Source organism: Peromyscus maniculatus, chromosome 2 (assembly GCF_049852395.1).
Source record: "Peromyscus maniculatus bairdii isolate BWxNUB_F1_BW_parent chromosome 2, HU_Pman_BW_mat_3.1, whole genome shotgun sequence".
NCBI classification, from domain to species: domain Eukaryota; kingdom Metazoa; phylum Chordata; class Mammalia; order Rodentia; family Cricetidae; genus Peromyscus; species Peromyscus maniculatus.
This window is the reverse complement of record NC_134853.1, coordinates 67,172,796-67,187,108: the sequence shown is the minus strand read 5'-3', so window position 1 is coordinate 67,187,108 and position 14,313 is coordinate 67,172,796. Positions and strand designations below refer to the sequence as shown.

Below are 14,313 nucleotides of genomic sequence, written 5' to 3'. Positions count from 1 at the left end.
CCTGGCAGGGATTCTTTTTTCTCCCCTTCCCATCATGATGCCTTAGGAGCACTAGAATTACATACTGTTGCATCTGGCTTTGCGGGTCCTGAGATTCAAACTCAGGTCCTCACACTTTATGTGGAAAGTGTTTTGTTCACTAATTCATCTATCTCCCCAGCTTTCTTTCATACCCTTGATCCATAAATAAGGATGGGAATGTGTTTATTCCTTTTCTCCTTATCACGAGGGGAAAACCCACCAGGGACAGGATAAAATGCCAGGATACCTCTGGGGGAAACTGGCCACTGACTATCTTGTCAGTGGGAAGACCTTAAATCAGAAATTAAAAAAAAAATATTTTGTAACTCCTACACTCCTGATGACCCCAATAAAATCCCTTCTCTCTTCTCTGATGGGCATCCAGGATTTCCTAAAATCAGTGTGCCCCTTTTATTTAACACATTTTATTTGTTTTTTTTGTTTTGTTTTGTTTTTTCGAGACAGGGTTTCTCTGTGTAGCTTTGCGCCTTTCCTGGAACTTGCTTTGGAGACCAGGCTGGCCTCGAACTCAGAGATCCGCCTGGCTCTGCCTCCCGAGTGCTCGGATTAAAGGCGTGCGCCACCACCGCCCGGCTATTTAACACATTTTAATTGAATCTTTATTGAGCAAGGTGGTTGGGGATGGCGTTTGTATTTTCTTGGACTATGCATTCAACATCAGTGATAGGACTGTAATGAGGGGAAGCAGCCTGGTATGTGTGGTGAATGTGTTCCCCTTCTTCCTATATTTGATATAGAAAACCGGTCTCTAGAGCCCTTTATCCTGAAGGATTAAGTTGGGATACTCTTACTAGATTTGCAAAAAGTTTTGGAGAGTTGGGTATGGTGGTTCACACCTTCAATTCCAGCACTCAGGAGGCAGAGGCAGGCAGATCTTTGGGTTTGAGGTTAGCCTGGTCTAAATAATTCTAGGACAGTCAGGGATACATAGATTCTATCTCAAAAAAGAAGTCAAAAGGAAAAAAAAGGTCTTGGGCAGGAAAGATGACTCAACCATTAAAAGCTCATACTCTTTGCAGAGGACTCCAGTAATGTGCCACCCCTTCATTACTAGCACATAGCCACACATACATACATATCTTAAAATCTTGGAGGCTTGTGCATCCCAGCCAAGCATTGTCCACTGAGCTATACCCCCAGCTCTGTATAATTTGGTCATTCAAGAATATGCCATAGTTATGACTGCTGTTTCTGAAGTCAGTACCATGATAACCTTGCCCCAAGAGGGTGATACAGTGAAAATAGTTATCAATCCACCGAGCTGAATTGGTCATTCCAAAACCTACACTTAAAAAAGTTCCAAGCTGGCCGGTGGTGGCGAATGCCTTTAATCCCAGCACTCAGGAGGCAGAGCCAGGCGGATCTCTGTGAGTTTGAGGCCAGCATGGGCTACCAAGTGAGCTCCAGCAAAGGTGCAAAGCTACGCAGAGAAACACTGTCTCGAAAAACAAAAAAAGTTCTAGTCTGTATGGACTAACTGCAAGACATAAGATACTTAGATTGGCTTATTACAGACTGGAACATCTCTGGACTTTCTCAGTAAAATGGATCTTTTTATATTGTAGGATTTGAGTCAATTTCCCCATCACTTAGCTTTCAGTCCTCTTGCCATTCGGGCATTCCCAGTTATGTGGTCTACAGTCTTTCTATCCACTTTGTACTGTCACTGTCATCCTTGTAGGTTGGCAATCTGACCTATTAAGGAGAAAGACTTGGGACTCCTTTATCATGCTATAAGTGTAACAAAAGACATGGATCAGGCTGGAGAGATGGCTCAGAGGCTAAGAGCACTGGCTGCTCTTCCAGAGGTCCTAAGTTCAGTTCCCAGAAACCACATGGTGGCTCACAACCATCTATCATGAGATCTGGTGCCCTCTTCTGGCCTGCAGGCATACACACCAGCAGGATACTGTATGCATAATAAATAAACAAATCTTTAAAAACAGGAATTAAATTATATATATATATATTATATATATATATATATATATATATATATATATATACAGTGTTATCATTTATATACACATTGTTGTGCTCATAATTTATATTTACCCTTGGGGGTTGGGGTGTTTGAGGCAGTCTGTTGAGGCCAAGTTGGCCTCAACCTTGATTTTCCTTTTTGTCATCCTTTCAAGTGCTGGGCTTAGAGATGTGCACAACAATACACAGCTTTATAATTTACTTTAAAAATAACCTTTATAGAAGTGGTAATGTGAGCCAGGTGTGGTAGCACATACCTTTGATCCCAGCAGGGAGGGAGAAGCAGGTGGATCTCTATGAGTAAGAGGCCAGACTGGTCTACCAGAGTGAGTTCCACTGCTGTTACACAGAGAAACCCTGTCTTAAAAACAAAAACCAAACCAAAATTTAAAAAAAAAAGTAATTTACATTATAGAAATTTAGAAAAATAAAAGCAAAAAGTTATTTTGAGGTAAGGTCTCACTCTAATTCAGGCGGACTTCCAATTTGGGATGATCCTCTTGCTTAAATTAAGCTGTTCAAGTGCTAGGATTACAGCTGTATACTAGCATGCTTAGCAAAAAAATATTTCCAGCGGCCAGAAATCATCTTCCTATAGGTAGGTGTGTAAATGTGTCTCTTCATGTATTTATTTTTTTTCTTTACCATGTTGAGAATTATGCATGCTAAATGAATGTCCCATCACTAAGCTATACCATAGCCCTACATGTATTTTAATTAATTTCCTTTTAGTAACTAGTTTAAATGAGGCAGTATCCCATTTCATAGCCCAGGCTGACCTTGAGCTTGTCCTCCTTGACTTTGCCTCTATAGTGCTGGGGGTTATAGGTATGTGCTAATCTTCTACCCTACATGTAGCATTAAAAAAATTTTTTTTTGAGTTACTACTTTTTTGGCATTTTCTTTTTTGGGTGGGGAACAGGGTCTCACTATTCAGTACTGGCTGTCCTGGAACTTACTGATAGACCAGGTTGGTCTTGAACTTAGAGATCCGCCTGCCTCTGCTTCTGGAGTGCTGGGATTAAAGGCTTATACCACTATGCCTAGGTAGGGTTTGATTTTGTTGTTTGTTTTGTTTTTGTTTTTTTTGAGGCAGGTTGTTACTCTATAGTCAAGGTTGACTTGGAATTCACTATAGAGCCCCGGCTGGCCTCAAACTTGCAGCAATCCTCCTGCTTCCTCATATCTGCATCTCAGTTGCTGGATTACAGTTCTAAGCCACCATGTATGTGTACATATCATTTCAAGGTCTTGGTCTCTCTCTGTCTCTGTCTCTCTCTCGTGGAAGACTAGGCAAGAGGATTGTAAATTTAAGGCCTTCCTGGGCTACACAGTGAGTCTCCAGCCCTTGTCTCAAAAAGACAAAAGACAAATTGGTTGTGAAGGGAGATTTGCTTTCTTTTCCTTTGCAATGCTTGGGGTTGAATTCAGGGTCCTGTGCGTGCTAGGTGAGCATTGTTCCTTTTACTCAACTTTATGGCACACACTTGAGATTGTGTTGATGTCTAGAGCACTGCAGTAGTGGAGAATAGATGGAAGGAGTAGGGCAGCCAGTGTGGTGAGAAGGGACTGGACTACAAAAGTGATAGTGGAGATGGATGGTATGTTAGGGCTCGATTGGTAGATTAAATCAGATGAGTATAGGAAGAATAAGAATGATGGGCTGGGGGCTGGAGAGACTGCGCGTTCTTCTAGAGGTCCTCAGTGAGTTTGCAGCAACCACATGGTGGCTCACAACCATTTGAGATCTGATGCTGCCTGCTTGTGTACAAGCATGCATGATACATAATAAATACATACTATCTTTTAAAAAAAAGAATGATGGGCCGGGCGGTGGTGGCGCACGCCTTTAATCCCAGCACTCGGGAGGCAGAGCCAGGCAGATCTCTGTGAGTTCGAGGCCAGCCTGGGCTACCAAGTGAGCTCCAGGAAAGGCGCAAAGCTACACAGAGAAACCCTGTCTCGAAAAATCAAAAAAAAAAAAAAAAAAAGAATGATGGGCTTAAGGCAGTTGTGGTGGTACATGCACATAGAATTTGCTGAAGGAGGCAGATCATGAGTTCAAGGCCAGCCTGGGCTATACATTTTGCTGGGCAGTGGTGGTGTACCCAGAGGCAGTCAGATCTCTGTAAATTTAAGGTCAGCTTGGTCTACAATTTGAGTTCCAGGACAGCCAGGGCTGCACAAAAACCTTATGAAAAACAAAACAAACAAAAAAAAAAAAAAAGGGAAAAGTAAGATTTTCATCAAGTGAGGATAAAATGAGGTCATATGGATTGTGTCTAGAGCTACTTGAAAATGTCCCATATTTTGCACTATGGCCTATTTAGTGTAGTGGATTCAAGAAGATGGTATTGGTGAAATTGGACATTATTTTGGGGGCATTAGATTCTCACTAAATTCCATAATAAAATGTTTACCAGCCTAAATATACAAACTATAAATGTTCCAGAAACTACTTTAGAAGTCATAGTCATAAAGATATCGGGGGTGGTACATGCCTGTAATCCTAGCATAGCAAGTGTATGGCCAGCCTAGTCTACATGAGATCCCACCTCAAAAAAAAGAAAAATTATAAAGAAGAATGTTGTTGATAAATTTAAAACTACAGCAAAAGTCACTATAAACAAAACTGGAAGGAAATGTTTGCAGTTAGCATAAGAAATTGAGTTCAGACTGGAGAGATGACTCAGTGGTTAACAGCACTAACTGCTCTTCCAGAGGACCCAGGTTCACCTCCAGCACCCACATGGCAGCTCTCAACTGCCTGTAACTCCAAGATCTGACAGCCTCACACAGACATACATGCAAGCAAAACACCAATGCACGTAAAATAAAAATAAATTATTAAAAAAAAAAGAAATTGAGTTCGTACCTTTTTTTTTCTCTTAATGTTTTAAAGTTAACATGCAAAGTAATTTGTTTCATTATGGAATTTAATTGAATTGATACATTTTGTATGTAGGATAATGGCCTTCTAAGATGTCTACATCTTCTTGTTTTGAGACAGGGTCTCACTATGTAGCTTAAACTGGCCTGGAACTCAGATCTGCCTGACACTGCCTCTGGAATGCTTAGATTAAAGGTATATACCACACCATCATGCCTGGCAATTTGTCTACATCCTTAATCTTTGTAACCTGGGGATGTATTACTGGACATACAAAGAATTAAGGATGAAAGAGGAAATAAGGTCATCTATCATTGGATTTTTTGTCGTTGTTTGTTTTTCCCAGACAGAGTTTCTCTGTGTCACCCTGGCTGTCCTGGAACTCACTTTGTAGACCAGGCCGGCCTCCAGCTCATAAAGATCTGCCTGCCTCTGCCTCTAGAGTGCTGGGATTAAAGGTATGTGTCACCATGCCTGGCTCCATCATCTGATTTTTAAGACAGATATGGAGCTTGGGCCTATAACTTAGAGTGCTTGCCTATCCTCGGCTAAAGCTCTGGGTTTGATAAAGCAGGCAATGCCTAGGATAGTACAGGTAGGTTCACATGATTACAAGGATCCTTAAAGTGGAAGAGGGTGGGCTAGGGATATAGCTCAGTGGTAAAGCATTTTCCTTGAGTTTTCAAGATCCTGCCTGCGTTCAATCCCCAGTCCCCCTCCCCAAAAGGAAGAGAGAGACAAGTGAGGCTAGAGAGATGGAATATGAGAAAGACCTGTCTTGCCTTTGATAGCTTTGGAAATGGGGAAAGGGAGCTAGTAGCCAAGGTTCGTGAGGATCCTCCAGAAGCTGGGAAAAGACAAGGCAGAAAGGAGCTGCATCTCTGTCAATCCCTTGATTTTAGCTGGATGAGATGTGTTGGACTTGGGGCAAACATGTTTTGTCTGAATTGTTTTATCCACCAGAGAAAGCTAGTACATACCCAACCAACAGTGCACCAGAAAACGGGGTAAAACCTGTAAATCAGCAATTATTAAACATGTGAAAATGGGGGCTGGCCGGGGTGGCGCATGCCTTTAATCCCAGCACTCGGGAGGCAGAGGCAGGCGGATCTCTGTGAGTGCCTGGTCTCCAAAGCGAGTTCCAGGACAGGCGCAAAGCTACACAGAGAAACCCTGTCTCGAAGAAAAAAAAAAAAAAGTGAAAATGGATTGGGGATTTAGCCAAGTGGTAGAGCACTTGCTGAGCACTGCAAGGCCCTAGATTTAATCTCCAGTAAACAAATAGTAAACAAAAACAGGCAAATCTCAAGTCTCAATACAGGACCAAAATGTGAAGACGCTTGTTTTTGTGGCCTTGGGGGCAAATTAGCTGATTCAATGGGGAGAGAAGAGCAGGATGGAGATGTAAAGCTGAGAAGAAATGATTAGAAAGATACAGAAGCTAAACATGGTGGCACACACCTGGAGTCCATGAGCTTGGGAAGTTGAGGCGGGAGGATAATAAGTTGGGAGACTAGTGTGGGTTATAGCAAGACCCTGTCCCAAAACAACAATTTATAAGTCAAATAGATGAAGAGAAGGACTATGTGTAATACAAACTACAGTTGTTTATATCATTGGTATTTAGGTGAATGGATGCATTTTTCTTTCACTTGGTGTGAAGTGTTTGTCTCTTAAGAACAGCACTAAACTGTTCGTCTGGCCCTGCAGCTTTACCCTAGAGAATATAGACCTGTGGACTCCTAAAAGTCTGAAAAAGAAAGTTAAGACTGCAGAATGCTTCATTCTTTCTCTGGAACAGCGGTTCTCAACCTTCCCAATGCCGTGACCCTTTAGTACAGTTCCTCATGTTCTGCTACTCCCTAACCATAATTGCTGCTGTTAGGAATCATAGTGTTTTTCCAACAGTCTTAGGCAACCTGTGTGAAAGGGCCGCTCAGCCTCTCAGGTTGAGAACCAATGCTCTAGAACCTAATCTGTAGGGGATATGGCTCTAGAAGAATAGGGAGCTGACATCTTTACTAACCTAGACTTTAAGGAAGACATAATGGGACTTGTCTAGTTGAACTACTTTATTAATTTTTTCTCTATCTGTCTCTATTTCCATACCCACACCTGGTTTGGTTTGGGCTGTGGGATACTGGGTACCAGGACTATCATCCTTTACTGACTGGATTTAGGCAGCAGGGGTCTATGGACACCTAGAAATTTAGCTAACAACCTTTGAAAACCTCTGGTAGGGGGAGCCTGGGGTGTGGAGGATGGGAGCTGCTTTTCCATGGGGGCCCAAGGACAGTGCTTACAATAGTGAGGATTCTGGGTATCACCAGCTATTAGGCCTGCTCTTTGTTGATCCTGGAGACCAGCAGCGTTTGGGAGAAGCTGCTGAGCAATAACAGTGTGTGGAGAATGCTGAGTTCTATACTGAGACTTTTTAGAAAGTCTGTGTATAGGGGCTTCTGTTGGTCTGCAGGCCTGGGCAGGGTTGTTTTTCCCTGTGGCAGTGGATGATTCCAATCTTGCAGTCCCTCCTCCACATTTCTCTGCTTTGGATTTTCTGGGACTCCCTTTCTTTGGGGCTGAAAGTAGTACTAAAGTCTTGTCTTGTCTCCTGTTAGAGACCAGAACCCCTGAATTTGAGCAGTTTTCAGTAGCCTTTGTATGAACGTGCCCTGGGGGTGGGATCTGGACTGCTACCTTCCATTTCATCCTCTTGTTTTCTGGAGACTCTTGCTCTGCTCTGCTGGAAGACGAGTGAGAACATTGAGGGGCCTGGGCAGGGTGAGGTTCTGCCCTTTGAACTTTTGGGGGGTCAGCACTTGAAGAACAGGGGTCCAGATTGAGAGGATGAGCCTGATGTGGGGGACAGGAGGAAGGTCCCCAAGATTCTGGAGTTGGGAAGTTAAGAGCTGGGCAGCTGCGAAGTGAGTGATGTGGGCCTGGGGATTTGGAAGTGGTGCTCTGCTGGAGTTTCTTTAGTCTGAGCTCTAGTTCTCTACTCCATTGCCAGGGATGGTTCACAGGGTGGTCACACACCCCTGAGACAGCCCTACCCTGGGGAGATGGGACCTTTGCCTTGGCTTCTGAGACCATCTTTTCCTTCTGTAGGCCAGGCTGGGTAGGCTCAGACTTCCAAGCTCTAGCTAGAACGGGAGGCCAGGATGTTGGTTGCAGAGGATTCACTACTTGAGGACTGGGGGCCCGGGAGGCCTCTATTTCTTGAACATTTCTACATACAAACTCAGTGTTGGAGTGTGGCTCATGTGTTGGAGCAGAGAGAAAGTTGGGGACTGGTAGCTCAGTGGCCCAGGAGTCCTTTCTCTGTTCTACTGCTGATTTCATAGGTTTACAGTTGCATTGATCTCCAGAAGGCTCACTTATGTGAGACTTGGAAACAGAATTTGGAGGTGGGCTAGATTCCCAAACTGAGGATACAGAAACACAACAGTTTTCATTCTGCTTCATGTACCCTCCAGCAGGCTTAGATAGGACTCCTGAGGATCTGGCTCCAAGCAGGTGTTGGAATGAGCTTTGAGTTGGACACTCAGAAGCCAAGAAATTATTTTTTCTTTGAATGTCCCCATACCAAACTTTAGATTTAAGTGGGTTCTCTACGGAGCTAACTCTGAGGGGCGGCTGTACAAGAGTTGGGGATGGGTTGAGGTTCAGAAATGGAGGCTCAGAAGACAAACATTTTCTTGTATGCTCAGTATCCTTCCATGTAGCTTCTGATCTAGGGAAGTTGTGCATAGTATTGATTCTTTGTGGTTCTATAAAGGGGGCTAGAGGTGGTGTATGGGCAGGACATGGGGAGTCAAACACCCGGAGATTCCTTCTCTGCCCCTTTGTTTCCCACACAGCTTTAGACTCTAAAAAGACTCTTTGGGGGCCCATTGCGAAGTCTGGAAGAGAGGCAGAGGGAAGGTTAAGAGATGAAACTAGATCTGCATAGACACAAAGATTTTCTGTACTAGGTCTACCCTTCAATGGAGTCTCTGACCCCAATGGGACACATGCAGGGATGGTTTCATAGAACCCCATGTTGAAGTTTAGGGTTGGAGTTTCAGAGGCCCAGAGATTGCCCGAGTTTTCCCTGTGTTGCCATTGAGGCTCATATCCACCCAGATCCTCTAGAGGACTCTCTTTCTGGTGTTCTGACAGGGTGTCTAGAGGAAGGCAGGGGACTGGCACTGGAGACTTAGAAACAGATGGTTTCTCTTTATCTCCCATGTTTCCCCCGAAGTCCTTGGGTGTAGAAAGTCTTCCTTTGGGGATAATATTGTTTACTTCTGACAGAGAACCTGAGGGTTGGCAGGAGGCTGACATTGGGGGATCAGAAGCTTGGGGACTGTCTTTATGTTGTATGATTCCCCACTGAGCTTCATATCCAGGGGGAGTTCCTGGAGAGCCAGTTCCTTGAGGGTCTGTCATGGGTACTGTGAATTGGCAAGGGGCCGAGATTGGAAGCTCATAGATCTGAGGGTTCTCTTTTTGCACTGTGGTTTCCCAGAGAGCTTTCAATTCAGACAGGTCTCCTATAGGGTTGGCTGTTTGGTATTCTGTCAGGGAAATTAGGGGTGGGTTTGTAGTTGGCATTGCAGATTCAGAGGCTTTTGGGTGCTCATGTTGTTTCATGGTTATCTGTGGGGCCTCAAACCTAGTTAGGACTTCCTGAGGATTAGAAAGATACAACAGAGAGGCAGAAGGTGATTCTGGATTGTGTTGGTGGAGGCTGGGATCCCCTGGCATCTCCTTCCAAGCTTCAGATGAATAGAAGAGTGTGGAAGGTCTGGTTTTTTGGAGTTCAGGCTGTGAGTGTAGGGCTTGATTCTTAGAGACACAAGGAACCTCTTTCTGTGGGGTAAACCACTGTGTTTGTGCCTCAGTGTCAGATACGATTCCCTTGCAGCCCATAGGCAAAGGCTTAAGACTGGAGGATACTGATGGGATAAGAGGGGAAGGTGGAGATGGAACTAGTTGAGGACCAGGTGCCATTCCTTCCAGATTTCTCATGGTGTGGGCTTCAGGGGTAGGATAGTAAGTTGGGGAGTGGTAATAGGGAAGCAACAAGTTGTACACAGGCAGGAAGGCAACCTTGTTGAAGAAGACAGAAGGACAAATAGACAACTTGAGTGGAGAAGGGCTGTCTGAGCTCAGGAAAATAGCCTCCAAGGACTCACTGTGTAGCGAGGGAAGACCCCAGAAGAGCTGGCTTTCTCTCTGCTGCAGGGAACTCCCTGAAGCTATCTTGTTCCTCACAGGTAGGTTGGTCAGGATCTGGAAAGTAGGGAAGGATCTGGAAGGGCTTGAGGGTTGTGTGAGGACTTGTTCTCGTATCTCTGTGGCCTTTAGGAGGCCCTCAGAACTACAGGATGGCTGGCGTGGGGCTGCAGTGAATTCATTTCCAGTGGGAGCGTCTTTGGAAGGAGAATATGGTTTTAGTGGGTCCAGAGATAATGATTCTTCTTCCTTCTCTTCCCCATATTCCTCTTCTTCCTCTGACTTTTGCTTCCACAGGCAATCAAGGAAGGCCAAATGGTGCAGAAGTTGTAGTCCCTAGGGAATGGAGCATAATACAATTCAGTATGATGGCTTCTCAGAGACATGTGATGTGTCATACATTCATTAGTCTCTGTTCTATGGCTCACCTACCCCACAGCTCTGGTCGGTGGTCACTTACCCTGCTCTTCACCCATTGTTAATGTCAGAACCCAGTTCTTACTTAGAGTTCAGCATTTCTTCATGTACCCTAGGGTCAGTGATTAGTCACTTGCTTTCAAGTCATGTCACTGAGCACTCAACTAGTCACTAATCTATGGATTATAGTCACATATCTGGGGCCACATCCATATCAATGACCCTCCATTTGACCTCACATGTCATTCAATAGTTATTCATCCAGTTCTATATCCAAGGGCAGTGGTCACCTGTAGCTGGAGTTTTCTCTAGTCCTGCCCAGCCCCACAGACCCCACAACTGCTTATAAAATAATCACTCAGAAGCTCATATTAATTAAACTGCTTGGCCATTAGCTCAGGCTTACCTACCATTGTCTAGCTCTTACACTTATACTTAGCCCATTTCTGTTAATCTATATGTCACCTTTACCTGCTGCCTTTACATGCTGCTCCCTGGACAGCAGGCTGGCGTCTCCTCCTCTGCCTTCCTGTTCTCCCAATTCTCCTCTCTGCTAATCCCACCTATACTTCCTGCCTGACTACTGGCCAATTAGCATTTTATTTATCAGTCAATCATAGCAACATATTTTTACAGCATACAGGACATCCCACAGCACTTCCCCTTTTCTGTTTTTTTTTTTTAAAGGAAGATTTTAACTTTAACATAGTAAAATTACATATAACAAAACAATTATCAAGTAAGAATTATAGTTACAATGTTAAAGATATCCTATATTTGTGAGTCTAAGGTTTCATATCTAACTTATCTTTTATCATAACTGAGGAAATTATAACTATCTAGTCTTCAACTACATCAAAGACCTCAGAAGGATATACTATTACCTGAGAAATGGGGGAATGACGCAAGCAACTTTAGGGAGTCTTGTGAGAGTAGACAGAGACAGCTGGCAGTCTGGACAGTCATCCAGTTTCTCTGTAAAGTTGGGGCATCTGTCTTCAGCCCACAGGCCTAGAGTCTCTCAGTCACTTCTCTCTGTGTCCTATAGAATGTCTGGCAGTTTGCTCTGTGAAGCAGGAACCTGAAGGACCATTTCATCTTACAAAGTTCAGTGGTCACCTTCCTATGGGTCCTGCATGTCCAGTTGATTAAGCAGTCCAGGCAAGAATAGTTTCTTGCCCAAATGGCTTTTTTTTTTTGCCAAGGTGAAGATAAACTCTATATGGAGTGTCTTTAATGCCCATCCTCCTCTCTGAAGTAAATTTGGTGCTGCCAGAAGCAGACATGCCTCACTGTCCAGAAAGTCTAAAATTTTAAAACATTTTAAATGCCATATTCTGTAGGTCTTGGAAGTGTTTGAAGATTACCTATCTATCTGAAATATATCTGTATATACCTAGAAAACTTAACTAACATGGCTACAAGTATGATTATCATAGATGACTAATTATTAATCTATTTCTTAATTATCCATTACAATTTTAAATGAGCTGTACAAATACAATACCTTAAACAAGAGTAGAAATATACACACAGTATAACAAATTTAACTTTAAATTTGTATCAATAAATTAAAATCTATACCAATGTAAAACATTTCAAACAAGTTGTTGCTCTTTAAAAGTAGGTTCATTAATCTACCCTTTCATCCTATCATGTCTATATCATATGCCCCTTTCTTCTTTAGAAAGAGATTGCATTTATAGTCAACCTGTTTTAAATTAAAATATTGGTTTTTCTCTGTCCCACACCAGAGGGCTCTTCTGATATGGGACACAAGAATCTCTTAACCTTTTATTTTAGTAATATGCTTGGGTTTAGAGCCAATTCCATCTCCAAAGCCAGCGTGGTATATTTGGGAATTTGGGCATAGCTTCTCTTACTACTTCCTGCTGGATGGGGGTGCTGTATCTTATGGGGACACAAAGAAAATTTTAGGTTTATGGGGTAGTCTGTGAGGCTGTATTGTCTGAGCCAGTTGCCTTGAAACCATTCTGGAGGTTGGATCATCTGGGCCATGGTGTCATCAGAGACCTTTCAGGGGGTCTTGGCTGGTCTCAAACCTGATGTATCTTAATCTGGAACAAATCCATAGCCTCTGGCTTTCTGTGGAAACAAAAGCAGAGCCTCCTTTCCAAAGAAACATATCCTTAGATCCAAATTTTGAAGTCAAGGTACCTTTAAAATATACATATTGGCTTAACTCAACAGCTTTTATAATCAAATGTTTTTCTGCTAGTTAAGAATCCCAAAGACAGCACAATCTAGATTCTCTGTGTAATATCCATCTTTATGTGGCTTATTTTTTATACTACCTTTACTGTCTCTTTAAAGACTTTATTTTTAAACACTATCTGTTTATGTAACTACATATATTCCTTTTTCTGTCTCTTTCAAGCCTACATTTTTTACACACATTGTAAACCATTTAAAGTCTTGTTTCATCTGAATCTGACTTATTGTGTAACTATTGCTTTAAACTGCAGTGGTTAGTACTAAAGCAGAAGTCTTGGCTGTTAGCCGCGCCCAATTTAGTTTTTCAACATGGTGGAGATAATATACTGCTAGTGCTGGGAGCCATAGTGGGTCTATGCTTCTATCCAAGCAGCGTGTAGCCTAGAAACCTTTTTCTTTCTTTCTTTCTTTTTTTTTTTTTTAACTAGCAAAGGCTAAATCCACCACACAGCAGCAGCGTAATGTGCAGCTTGGAGGTGCCTCCTTCCCACCATACTGCAGGTCAAGCTCGCACACCCTGAACCTGCCATAGTAGCTCAAACCCGCCTGCTGCTGCTAACTTGAGAGAGATAAATAGGAAGCTGTTTTTAAGCTCTGTTTTCACAATCTTGTTTCTCAGGTTTTAGGTGGAAACTCTTGCCAACCCGTTGGGCTCCATTTTGTAGTTGGAGTTTTCTCAAGTCCAGTCCAGCCCCACGGACCCCACAACTGCTTATAAAATAATCACTCAGAAGCTCATATTAATTAAACTGCTCGGCCATTAGCTCAGGCCTACCATTGTCTAACTCTTACACTTATACTTAGCCCATTTCTGTTAATCTATATGTCACCTTTAGCTGCTGCCTTTACATGCTGCTCCCTGGACAGCAGGCTGGCCGTCTCCTCCTCTGCCTTCCTGTTCCCCCAATTCTCCTCTCTGCTAATCCCACCTATACTTCCTGCCTGGCTACTGGCCAATTAGCATTTTATTTATCAGTCAATCATAGCAACATATTTTTACGGCACACAGGACATCCCACAGTAGTCACCTACCTTGCCTTGCATCATTATGTCTCCAGAGCACCAGGGCTGAAGCTTTTGCCATTTCCCAAGCTGCCACCATCTTCGGAGCTGCCACACCATGAACAAGAATAGTATCACCAGATTCCCTGGACTTTGGAGGCAGATGCTGCTGCTGCAGTGTCTGCAGGCCAGAGCATGGGTCAGCTGGCCTTGGAGAAGCCCCATATCTCCCTTAGCCTTAAGCAGGTCTTCCAGCAGCCATTCCATTTTCTTCAGTTTAGTGGCAGTTTTTTTGAGGTCATCACTGCATCATAGAACACAGAACTCCCAATCCCCAACATGGATCCCAGAGCCGCCTACTGGATCTTAGGGCCAAAAATGTTACCTCTGTCAGACAACTCACAGTGAAATCTCAGTGCTGTCCTTATGTCTTCATTGCCAGGATCAGAGCTATGCATGCTTTAGGACATGCATTTTAACATGGAACTATGGCATCCAAACTCCAGTTCCCACTTCCTGTCTGT

The 14,313-nt window shown here is 43.4% G+C and overlaps 1 protein-coding gene across 1 annotated transcript; it reads right to left on the bottom strand.

The window, feature by feature from the left end:
- Positions 1 to 4,950: 4,950 nt before the first annotated feature.
- Spata31g1 (SPATA31 subfamily G member 1) lies at positions 4,951 to 14,097 on the bottom strand. The gene is made up of 2 exons (XM_006985980.4): positions 13,820 to 14,097; positions 4,951 to 10,471 (listed from the first exon to the last, which is right to left on the bottom strand). Exons 1-2 carry the CDS (start codon positions 14,054 to 14,056, stop codon positions 7,079 to 7,081), a joined length of 3,630 nt encoding a protein of 1,209 aa, XP_006986042.2. The 5' UTR covers positions 14,057 to 14,097; the 3' UTR covers positions 4,951 to 7,078.
- Positions 14,098 to 14,313: the final 216 nt, after the last annotated feature.